This window comes from Lagopus muta, chromosome 6 (assembly GCF_023343835.1).
Source record: "Lagopus muta isolate bLagMut1 chromosome 6, bLagMut1 primary, whole genome shotgun sequence".
Taxonomy (NCBI): domain Eukaryota; kingdom Metazoa; phylum Chordata; class Aves; order Galliformes; family Phasianidae; genus Lagopus; species Lagopus muta.
In genome coordinates this window covers 38,408,222-38,421,085 of record NC_064438.1, presented here as the reverse complement: position 1 = coordinate 38,421,085, position 12,864 = coordinate 38,408,222, and the positions used below count along the sequence as shown (strand labels likewise).

Below are 12,864 nucleotides of genomic sequence, written 5' to 3'. Positions count from 1 at the left end.
AGCCTTTCCTGAACACGTCTATCTGAGCTCAGGACTTTGGCTAACAGCTCTGCCTAAATGAAGCACTGCGTGACCAATCACGTGCTGCACCTCGAGATGAAGTGCACCAAAATCTACCACAGAGGCAAAGAAAACACTTCCATGGCACAGAACAGGCTCCAGCTGGTAGTTACACATCCACTGGTTAGTGGGCATGGTAGAGAGCGGCTGGCAGCTGGACCAGATGATCTTCAAGGTCTTTTCCAACCAGAACAATTCTGTGATTTGTGATAGAAGGAATTCGACAGAAAGGTATTTTTCCACTGCACAGAGGGCATGAGATTAAAGAAACTGGATATCCATAACATCAAAACAGGTTCTTCTCTAAAACATTTCACATTGCTCTCAGGACATTAGCCTTCCCCACCATATTCCGACACATTTCTGAGTAGAGTTTCTCCAGGACCAGATGCAGGCTGATAGAACTTGCTAAAGAGCAAGCTATAGGAACTGACTCCATCCATGAAAAGAGAGGAAAAGTAATTGGGAAATACCTGAACAACAGCTCCTGTTAAGAGAATGTTCCTGTGAAGGAATTTTCCTCTGTGCCCCTGGCAGCATCTCTATGTAAACATCTTGCACTGGAAAGCTCACTCATACATGAGACCATATAGCATTTTTTAATTCTTACCATAGTTTTGCACTCCCTCCTCCCCAAATTCTTTCACACATTAATAATATTTCACAATATAATAAGAAGCTACTTTTTCAAACAACAGACACTTATAAAAATCCACTCACTGCTGGAATGGGACAAACTACTTCCCTATCAACATTCAGTAACGAATCATTAGGATTATGTCAGCCACTTATTCTCTATAGGAAGGAGCCAAGCTCATACCGATAGGATAGCTAGACTATACATACAGTAAATATAAACAAATATGATCACTCTAGATTCAGAAACATCTTGTCACAATCAATGGCAGGCCTTCACTGATCATTATAAAGGGAGACAGTTTGCCTTGTTCAAATTTGAGAGCTGTCGAGATCCCCTTTCTGAAGAACAAACAGAAAACAGTTGGTCTCCCCTCTGTTTCACAAAGTGAAACACTCAAGGCACAAGAAAGGTTACCTTCACTGCAAATGAAGAGACCAACCAATCTTCTTGCTTCACAGGCACTAAACATCCCCAGACTGGTGCAAAAGCACCAACTTGCTTATGCACAACCTTCCAAACTATTTTTGTTCTCATCCATATGAATGTTTAAGAGCTGATTTCTCTCCCCCCCAAACCTTTTTAGCTTTAGCATGCTGCCTACAGCAGCATGAGGTCATGGTGCGGTATCACAAAATTCCCTGCAGAAGCCAGAGGGAGGAGAGGCTTTGCTGGGTAGATGCCAAGCTTTTGCTCAGACACACACAACCTCAGTACATTTTTCATGCTCTATTTGCTAATTAACAAGGGGAAAAAAAAAACCCATGAAGCTGAAAGTCCAGACGGTTCTTTCAGATTTGGTCCTTTGTACAAGCACGTAAGCAGAACTGTGTCCCAAGCAGGACCTTGCTTCCTTGTAAAGTGGAAGAGCTCAAGGGCACCTTACCTTTAGATAGTCACCTGCAGCACAAGAACAGAAGTCACTGCCAAGGACAGCTCTTGGATGTAATTTAGGATTATTCAGCAGAAGGTGCCTGAACAGCAAGTTAACCCCAACCATGCAAACTCAAATATACCTCAACATTTGGGCAAATGCTACAGGAATGCAGAAAAATACCAAGCCATTAGGAGTCACCTAATCTTGTTCTGATTTTAATACTGGACAATAATACTACACCCATTCATACCAAAGCAACAGAGTTGCAGCAACTGAATGCACAAGGAAGAACAGATTACGTTTGTTTGTAAAAACACAGTATGTCCTGCCTAGGTGCCTTCAATACACTCTTAAGTGCCTACAGTAATGAGTGTGCCAGATAATCTGCACTGGTATGTTCTATGCTAAGTCTGAACACAGGTCCCCTAGGGAAAAGTGCACTAACTTCCACGCCTGTGACAATTGTTCAGACTGCATAGTACTAATGAAGATACACATGGAAGGGAACCAAGAAAACCCAACGGAGCAGAGAAAGGGAGTTACCTGGCAGTGCAGTGTGCTGGTGAGCATCTTCGGTGGGAAGCATCAGCAAGCACATCCAGAGAGTACAGAGGAGATAATGGATTGAACTGGAAAGTCAAGAGATTTTATTTAAGCAAACCATTAAAAGAAACAGTCTCCAGATACAACTGCTCAGACCTATTCCCTACAGCTGTTCATACAGCATAAGAACACCTCTCTGAAACACCAAGGGATGAGGTTAGATGAGAACCGACTCTCAGTTCAGACAATGGCCTTGTACAGGGTGCAAATCTCATAACCATCTTCTCCCAGCAGACAGCCCTACGAGCACACTTCTTCTTCAACTCACATTATTGGAAATGCTGATTGACTGAGAGCATGCTCAAAGAGCTCTATTGCTGCACATGAGTAAAAAAATCCATCTCCCTCTAGTGAAGCTCCTTGTCCACATTCATATTGTAGAATGAAAACTTAATGCTATGACTAAGGAGAGCATAGAACTTCCCAACAGTCTCAATATTCCCCTATATTCACACATGTCACTGAAACAGATCTCTAAAAGGCTCAGGTCCACCAGGGTCTGCTCACAATGAGCTCAAAATTAATTCCACAGCAAGTGAGCAGCTCCTCTCAGTTACAAGCTTTACTTGCAAACTGCTTAAAACAATTTTCTGAACCCATGTGTGGTCAGGCTAATCTTACATCCTTTGTACAGCATACACTGACAAAGCCTGAAGCCATCAAGCCTGTGAAAGACAGTTTATTGTGGAAGATGCAGCCCTGCATTTTTTTAAGGGATGGGAAAGACATGGAACAATCTACTCAGTGTAGAGAGCAAACCTAGCTCAATATGCAAATAGATGGCTTAGGCTAGTAGTTGCCCTAGGGTGTCCACATTACAGTTCCATTCAATGTCTATTTCTTTATAATTCACACCACAAGCAGGAAAATTCATTTCCACCTGTTTTGCAAAGTGCTTGACCGATTTCCAGAATGTTTGCTCTTATGTTACTAGGATTACTGACGCATTTTTAAATAGGGAAAATCCACAGCTGTAGCAACTCTTGTCATAAATGTTATATGGAAGCCTAGAATTCAGTATTAGGCCTTTATCTTCAAACTTTCTGATGCACTACAAAGCTTCTGTTTTCAATGAGCTGCTCCTTAAATTGGGCTATTAGTTTACCATCAGTGAAATAATGCTGCAGCTGCACCATAGGGGAGAATCATCAGTACCTCTCTGTAGCTGAAGCAAGTTCAGTTATGAAAAATAAGACTAATTTATATTGGTCATTTATAAGCTGAGTTATCTCTCTTATCTTTAGCAACATAAAAGTGGTATGTGAAATGCTGTCACTAATAAGAAATGCACAGTTGCACAAAGGCCATAAAATTATCTCTTTGCACAAAGATTTAAAAATAATTTCTTGCCATATGTGTATCTGTAGTCACCTATAGTGTAAAACAATGTTTGGTCCTAGTGTTTACTAACCAAAAGTCAACTAGCAATAGAACAGAAGGGTAGGAACACCACTACAGCACTACCCTGTAAGTGGAAGATCTTTTTTGCTAGCCACTATCTGGAACCTGGAGTCTTACATCATGAATAAAACAGCCTTCTACCACTGAAGGTATATAAAATTTACAAAGGAAGAATACAAAAGAAGTGCCTACACCACAGATTCATTCACTTAAAAGAGTGCCCATTCATCTCTTTCTATTTCCTGTTACATCTGCTATTTAATTACAACCAGATAACAATTTGTGTTTTTAATTTTTTCCCCTTCTCTGTTGATGAGACTATCAGGAAGGAGCTTGAGCCAAATAAGGCAAAACAAAGCATGTGAAAAGAGAAAAATGTTCTAATTATCATGGAATTCTGTGAGGCCAAAGTTTCTCCTGACAAGAGTCATTCTCCCTCCCACAAATTATTGGAGAGGAAGGCAAACACTAACCTGAAACACCGGGACAACAAAAGGAGCCCCTGAGCTATTCAGACAACGTAATGCCAGAGTCATGGGTTGCACTCAAATCCAGAAGACAACAGTTACCAAAACAAAAAGGGACAGAGCTACTGGAATAGGCTGCCCAGAGATGAGGTTGATGCCCCATCCCTGGAGACTTTCAAGGCAAGGCTGGACCAGGCCCTGGGTAACCAAACCTAGTTGTGCACATCCCTCTTCATTGCAGGGGAGTTAGACTTGATGATCTTTAAAGATCACTTCCAGCTCTAAAGGTTCTATGATTCCACATTACCTCATGTGCTAAGGCCACGGTGTGAGGGAAATCAGAAGCCAGCATTTTGTTCTTTCTAGAGAGAAGGAAACCAAGAAAATAAAAAAGGTAGAGCATAGACAGCTTACCTGGTTGCGATCTCTCTTTCCCATTGATGGTAACCAAAAACTGGAAGGAGGCAGAGTTGGAAGGGCAGGTGGGAGCCATGCCACGGAAGGAATGAACATTGAGGGGAAAAAAGAGGATTGAGGATGAGGAAAAAAGGGCAAAGGAAGAACAAACACGGAGGGAAAAAGAGAGATTAAACATCACTATTAAAAACAACAAATGCCAAATCCAAGTAAGAAAACTGAGGACTGACAGCTGGTGAAGGCTGGACCCGCTGCATTACAGGTGGAGAGGAGCTACATCTACCTAATTATAGCCCCACAAGAACAGCATTAGAGGGATGCCAAGGGATAGGCACCATCTCTATTTCTATTGCTGACTCTAATTTTAAAACACAGTTTGGGGAAGGAGACATAACACACCCAAGAAAGAGAAAGCAAATTCACTACTGCCTTATCAGCATCGTTTCTGCAGTCAGAAAAAACAGACTGCAACCAAAAGGGCATTGGAGCAGTTTCTGCATACTGGGGCAGCCTACTAACAAAAGGAGAGTCAGCGATTACAAAAAAGAAAACGGAAAAACTGTCAGTAGAGGACTGCCTCCCACTCAGCAGTTGTCTGTATTCTTTATTTACCACAAAATTCTTCACTCCCTTCAGTCACAGAAGGGAAGAGGATCCCAAAGTTCTTCCTCCCCTCCCAAAACCTTACACAACAGCTGTTAAGTGCCTTACTCTTTCTGGCGTGGATCACTAACACGACCTAGCCTCTCAGTGCCCACAGTGCTGATGGAGGTCTCCTGAAACACAAAGAGAGGTAAAAGGTTGCAGACTCATGCAGGGAGCAGTCATGGTTTACTGCTGCTAATAAAAACAAACATTGCTGTACCAGCTCAGTCTCAGCTAAACATCCTCTCCTTTTAGAACCCCAACTGAAGGCCAAAGACCATTTTGGTCTTATTTTATTATTGTTATTGTTGTTTTTTAATTGTTTTACTGACTGCAATTGCTTGCACAGGGGTGCACCAAGGACTGGACCAGCACAAAGCATACAGCACAAGGACACAGTTAAGAATGGGGAAAATGGAATCAGTTTACACTAGTCAGCTGGGCCACATGCAGGCTGAGAGACAGAATACTACAATATCTTACTAAAAAGAATGTTCCTCACAAAACTGAATTCAGTCTCTCCAGCCAAAGGGGAAAGGGATCCATCAAGTACAGGTGAAAGAAACAAAGAGGAAATATGAAGTTCTCCCTCTCTAAAAACAGCAATTTAGTAGGAGGACATCTAACAGCTAAAGGAAAGGTGTATCTCAGGAGAAAGGGCTTACTCTGCAAGCACATTTTTTTTCTCTGACTGATGCTGCCTTGTGTTATGTGCTTGATAATGGCATACACACATAGCCTGACACAGCAACTGTTCACATCTGCATAGCAACTGCATCAGAAAAGAGAAGTGCTTTGCAGAATGTCTGAAAATGAGGATAAAGAATGCACAGGTAAGATTCTCCAGAGCTTCTGCCAGGTTACATAGGCAAAAAACATTCGAAGTTCAGGGGGAGTAGTAACAGCAGGGGTGAAAGATGGGCTATTTGTTACAGCAGGAAAATTATTAACTTAAAGTGCAGTAATGTTTAAATTTACGGTTTATTACTGTGTAAATTACAAGCCGTACTTTTGATAATTAGCAGCTCGCTGGCGGGGAGCTCTGAACGAAACTCATTATTTATGATTACAATTTAGAGAGAGATGGGGAAGGGGGAGCAGTGACCTCCGCTGCAAATGACAAAGATCCCTTTAAGGTGATGAAGATGAATTAAACAAGTAAATATTATCTTTCTCATTTGGATCATTAGAGGTGCTGCCAATAGACCCAGGTGGCCTGAGGAATCTACCCAAAGCTAGTCTCTTGCCAGCTGATGATTCATATTTTAAGCCCCTGTTATAACTAAGCAAGGTGAGTGGAAGGAAGAAGGGGCAAACAAGGATCTTTCAAGTGTGACAACAGTTTCTGAGGAAGAAATCACACTCACCTAGAAAGCAGACCCATGTGACACTCCTTAGAGATAAACAAACTCTCTAAAGCCAGCCAACTAAGAATATAAGCCACTACATTCAAGAGCACATCTCAGTAAAACCTAGCACAGGCCACAACCTCCACCCTCATTAACATCTTTTATAGAAGACAACTGCACTCCACACTTCCAAGATTCAGACCAGATGCCTGCCTCTTTTAGACAGGTATTTGGCAAGTATCATTTATTCTTTTAAGAACAGGATGAGCTTTTTTTTTTTTTTTTTTTTTGCTCTTTACCCTACAAATAAAAGACCTGGTCAGTGGCTTTGGGTAACACTGCGTATAACTACAATTTCACCCTCTTTCACTTCAGAGTCAGCTTTCTGCCCTTGTAGGTGTTGCTGGTATAAAAAGGTCTCATGCCTCATCATTTTGCCCTACATTCTGTCTACCTCTTCTTCTATCATTCATCACCAGACCTCCTTTTGTATCAATTTTAGCACTAACCAACTCTCTTTGACCCATTACATCTGTCTTAAAAATCTATATTCTCTCAGTCAGCTTCCAGCAATCAAAGCAGTTTCACCAAATGCAAGAATTTATGAAATAAAAACGTACAGTGCCCCCTTTCTGCAGGAAAGGGCCCATGTACTAACTTTGAATAGCACTCCAGTTCTAATCAGCACTGGAAATAAAGAGGTACTATGTTGCAAAGGGCAATACCTTGCCAACAAGCCTCCTTCGACCTTTCCGCAGACAGCGGGCAGCAGCTCCTGGAAGGCGGTTCAGGCGAGCGTGAAATCCTGAAAAAAAAAATAAAAATCAAACACATGAAAAGTGAGGATTCTTCCCAGTAAAACAGCAGGAAAAATAATTGGTTTAGTGGTCAAATCAGTATTTCCACCTTTGTTTCTCAATAGTAGATATGCCTTTTTATTCACAAACCAAAATCTTTATTTAACAAAAACCAAACCATAAACAGAACAGAGGGACTCTGAAGGATAAGTTCTTTGGTATCTTCTCCACATCATTACAAAACACAGATCATCAAAAGCATTTTATGTTGCAGCACCTATGAGTGAAATTTACTCTTACCATCACAGCAGAAGATCAAAAACACCTTATTCCTTATGGAACTCACCTCTTTGAGCTGGTCGTGAGGGCAAGAGAAATGTGGAATCTGAGAGCTTGTCCAGGCCTGAGTCAATCCGTTCCACTTCAGAACGGTGGTCAGCTCCCCACTTGGGAAGAAGGTTGGGGACAGTAAATCCTGGGACACACTCTCCCTCATAAAACCAATCACTCTGCTCATCATCTCCTAAATAAACAGATTGAAATTATCCACAAGAAAAAACAGCGTGCCCTGTGACTGTCCCACACACTACTACAGGTAGGCATTTTTGGATGTAGAACAACAGCTGAAGTCCATTAGGAATTCATTCCTGGAGAACCTTGTATTTATATTCTGTTTCAATCATTCTGTAACTATGGGATATCACTAAATGCTTTAAATTATCCAACTCGGTCTACACAATTTTCCTATAGAACAAAGCCTTCTTTATAGACCTGCCTAGGGCGGCTTTAGCACTCTGTTGTGGACGCATCTCATCAACCTTAGTTCAATGCTGTGTGATGTCTAACGCACATCTATTTCTGTCACAGTAATTACTTCAGAGAAAGAGAAGGCACTCATTTGGCACACTGTATAGGCAACCACAGGAAAAATCTCACAACAGGACAGCAGGCTCGCTGTTTTGGATAAGCAGAAGGAACATAGTCACTGATGAAACAGATCTCCTAGCACAGTAGCTAACAGGAATAAACAACGTTGTCAGAACCACAATCTTCCCTGCAAAAGTAGAGCACCAACAACAGAAGTCATTACGAAGGTCTCCACAAAGCATGGCCACTGTAATTAATACAGCTGCAGTCTTAATAGTGAACTGCCTTAGACAGCATTCATGGTAAACCTGCTGGCCAAAAAGCCCCTGGAAGTAGCACACGAGCAACATAAAAAAAAAAAAAGGAAACACAACAAAGAAGTTCTTTATGATCCCAACTGAGAAACAGTACTGTTTAATTGCAAAGTACTTCATTGTGCCTTAAAATACTAACACACCTGACCTAGGGAAAACATTTGCCTACCATTAAGACTCAGGTATTTCCAGTCACTCTCCTTTCTCTCTTAACCAAGTCACATTACCTGTGACTGAACTCCGTTTTATCTTCAAAAAGAAAAAACCTTCATCCTGGTAAAACTCTTGCAATCTTACATGTAACAGAAAAAGCAGCACCCATAACCAACTCCAATCATTAACAGCTAGGACAGCCAGAACACCTCCTCCCAAAGCTATAAGCATGTTTCATCAACTGACGTATAATTATATTTATGCACATAAACATACACACACACACCCCCATACTTCCACCTACCTTTAAGCAAAAACCAAGTAAGGTTGTCTAGTTCTTTTTAAGTGACCATACTACATATGAAAATATCCCCAAACTTTTGGCTCTATGAGCATAGCGCACCTCAAATCACTTCTTCCACAAGACAAACATTAACAATGAAGATCATATGCTGATACTTCTTCAAATTTCACAATGAGAGATTCATTTAACAAAAACTTGCAATGAAATTATAAACTAGGACCATTTTCCACTCACTGAAACATACTGGAAGCTGGAAAACATCGTGGCCAGCATAAACTACTTTACAGCATGAACTGTTTGAGCAGGGAGAGGTGATCATAAACTTCTTACAGGTATGCATATGTGCAAACATGCACAGAGCCTACACCAACATTGCCTTCAGTGATGAGCTAAAATAAAAGGTTGACCTTTCAGTCAACACACAATGCCATCGTCTGATATGTAAGTGCTCACTAACTTCAGCTCTCCCAGCAGAGTTAAATGCAATAACAGGGGATGAGAGTTTGTTTTTTTTTTTTCTGTTGCTCTTGAAGAACAGAATACTGGAAATCATTATTTCTCAGCAAAGGGCAAAGCTGATCTCTGAAATTCCTACCCTAGGCAAAGTGTTAGAGCCACCTCAGGTCACAACTACACACCTCAGACCAGCCCTACAGCCTAATATAATCAGAAAAAACGTACACATATTTGCTAGCATCATGTTGCCCCTCACCCAGACACTTGGGTCAGTAACAAGTGGAAGCAGTACTTCTTACCGAGTTTAATACTCACATATTCCCAGGAGAGATCTCATCCAAATTATAGCTTTTGACATGTGACAGAATAGACATCAGCACAAGCCGCACAGACTTACAAATCTCCAGGGCCATACCCCACCTGCTCCAAATACAACAGTCCCATGCCTGCTGCAAGTGCTTTCACACTTACTTCTACCTTATCTCTCATAAACTGAACACTTCTCACTGATAAATAAAATCAGCATTCGTTCCACACCCAAAAGCCCTAAGAAACCATTTCTACAATAGACCTTGAAGATACTAGGCTCAACTAATACACACAACAGCAATGCTCTTCTTAGCACAGTTCTTTAGATGACTTGATAGTACTGATTATTTCGGAGTTGTTTCTTCCTTCCCTTGGGAAAAAAAACTAACAGATAGGGCTCTAGTGGTAACTAGATAACAATTAAAACATCTATAGAAAGACACTGTGAATTTTACTTTTTTTTACTATGGAGAGCTTTAAATTTCTCGTCTTTCTAAGCCTTGCCATAATAGTAGTTCATTGGGGTTGGGTTTTTTTGGTATACTAAATGTTATAGATCTGATATGAACCTGAGAAGAACACTTCTTTACAGTGTGACAGAGCACTGGAATGGGCTGTCCAGAGAGGTTGTGGAGTCTCCTTCTCCAGAGATATTCAAGACCCACATAGATGCTTTTCAGGCAAACTACCATAGGGGACCCGCTTTATCAGGGGTTGGTCTAAATGATCTCCAGAGGTCCCTTTCAACACCTATGATTCTGTGATATACAGGAGTGTACTGCTACCAAAGCCATACCTTTATGACCCTCAGATCATTTTGATAACTTCTGGCACCTCACAGCCACTGGACTTTTACCCACATTCTCTTCCCTGTCTGGCTTCAAATTCAGATCTTTCTTCAGATCTGGCAAGGGAAATTCCCTGTAACATGAGGAATATTTCAGGACAGTTGTTACCTTGGCGGCCCTCATCATTGGTAAATAGTCCGGTATCACTGCTGCTGCATACACTGCTGGTTTCACTGGAATAAAAACAAACAAATGAAAAAAAAACATTGTTACAACCCCAGCAAATACCAAACAAACATTTTACTAGTTTATCTGAGCTCACAATACTTTACATCACAGAAATTGGGTATCACTGCACTTCGTATACATGGCTCGGTCTAGCATGGGTCATGGTGGCTCCCTGTTAAATCCTAGCAATGCTGTATCACTTGACAAAAAGCAGAATCTTGCATCTAGTCTACTTCTAAGGTATCAAAAAGTAATTAATACACTGGCATTTCTGTGGGGTACTAGATTTCATAACCTAACTATGACATTGTCTGGAATCTCACTAGGAAATTCAGTGCAGTTAACTGCCCTGGGGTTACTTAACAGATACTCAAAAGCCTCTTAAGTTTTGTACTTCAGGTTTCTTCTTCTCAAACGTGTTACCCAGCTACATAACGCTCTCTTCAATCCACAGCAACTTTTACCTCCTTTGCAGGGAAGAGAAGCAGGTACGTTCGTAACTCTCCAGCTAAAAAGCATAGCATGACTTGCTGCAGCTGAATGCCGCTCATTATGCACAGTAGCACTGTGCATTTTGCATTTACTGAAGCAGTTACAAAGGACTTACTCTTGAATCAAGGAATTAAACAATAAATTAATGCACTGACTGTAAAATTGGATGAATATTTGCACCAGAAATACACAAGTCAGCCCCAAGCATCTGACAGCTCTACTGCTGATACTACATCAGTCCTCAGGCACTTCATAGAAAGGCTTAGGTTGGAGGGACCTCAAAGCCCACCCAAGTTCCAGCCCTGTGCCATGGGCAGGGCTGCCCCCACTAGATCAGGCTGCTCAGGGTCCCATCAATCTGGCCTTGAATGTCCCCAGGGACAAGAGGCATCCACAGCTTCACTGAGCAGCCCATTCCAGCACTTCACCATCCTTTAAATAATTTCCTACTACATCAAACCTAAATCTCCCCTCTTTTTGTTTAAAGCTATTCCTCCTTGTCCTATTATTACTAGACTGTGAAAAAGTTGGTCTCTCTCGTGCTTGTAAGCCCCCTTAAGTACTGGAAGGCTACAATGAGGTCTCCCTGGAGCCTTCTTTTCCCTGGGCTGCACAAGCTCAGCTCCTTCAACCTTTCTTCATAGGAGAGGTGCTCCAGCTCTCTGACCATCTTTGTGGCTCTCTTCTGGACCCTCTCCAACAGCTCCTTGTTCATCTCGTGCGGGGGCCCCAGACCTGCACACAGTACTCCAGATGAGGCCTCGTGAGGGCAGAGCAGCCACACACTGCTGTCACCTCTCTTTTGATGCTGTCCAGGATTGGCCTTCTGCGCTGAACTGCACTTCAGGTAATACTTCCTCCAATTTAGCTGAGAAATATCATAACAAGTGGTAACTACTTACTGCCCTTACACCCCCTTAGTACTAAGGTCTCATAGAAGATATGAACATTAAGTCAGAACTAGAACCAAGCTCTGATTGAGGAGCATTGTTACAAAGCTCTCTGGCCTCCTACAGGGAAACTGAGTCATACTGACACCGATATCAACAGAAAACCCCTTGATTCACAAAATAAAAGGATGAGAGATCACAAGAAGCATCACCCCAAATAAATGCAGGCACATAATTAAACGTTTTCAGTTTCATTATGGTATTAAATTTTATTTTTTATTATGTTACTTTATTATTTAAACGTTATTAAAAATTTTGGAGCACATTATTGCTCTTGGAAAATACACTCTTGAGTACAGCCAAATCAATTCATCATGCTGGATATCTATAAACTCCGCATCTTCATCATTATACAAAGGTCATATAAATTTTTAAGGATGAATGGTTGGTATATCATTCCCACATTTCAGTATGTAAGTTAATATCAAATTCCAACTCAATCCATTACAGTGTATGGTTGTCCATTTGCCCTCCCACATATACAACAAAGCAATTAGGCCAAGGACTGATAACCACGAGTCATTTGTTTCATTCCTAGCTCTCCTACCAACTCACTGTATGACCCAGGGCAAATCTCAGGGTGTCTGCTTTCTCCTTTGAAAGCCTGGATTAAGAGACCTTATGAGCAAGGATTGAGTGACTGCTTCATATGGGTTTGAAGCATCACCAGAGAAAAGATGCCAGAGAAAGGAAGAAGTGTTACGTAAGATTCCAGATCACATTAACTGCACTTGAAGCCTTCTGTCATAC

At 41.4% G+C, this 12,864-nt stretch overlaps 1 protein-coding gene across 2 annotated transcripts in view; it reads right to left on the bottom strand.

Moving 5' to 3' along the window:
* GPATCH2L (G-patch domain containing 2 like) overlaps positions 1-12,864 on the bottom strand; it is a 40,973-nt gene that overhangs the window by 18,434 nt on the left and 9,675 nt on the right. For both annotated transcript variants that reach the window (XM_048949006.1, XM_048949005.1), the window contains exons 3-8: positions 10,613-10,677; positions 7,600-7,776; positions 7,182-7,261; positions 5,174-5,238; positions 4,460-4,499; positions 2,118-2,203 (exon numbers count right to left, since the gene is read on the bottom strand). In XM_048949006.1, the coding sequence (XP_048804963.1) occupies positions 2,118-2,203; positions 4,460-4,499; positions 5,174-5,238; positions 7,182-7,261; positions 7,600-7,776; positions 10,613-10,677 (513 nt within the window). The remainder of the gene's footprint in view (positions 1-2,117; positions 2,204-4,459; positions 4,500-5,173; positions 5,239-7,181; positions 7,262-7,599; positions 7,777-10,612; positions 10,678-12,864) is intronic.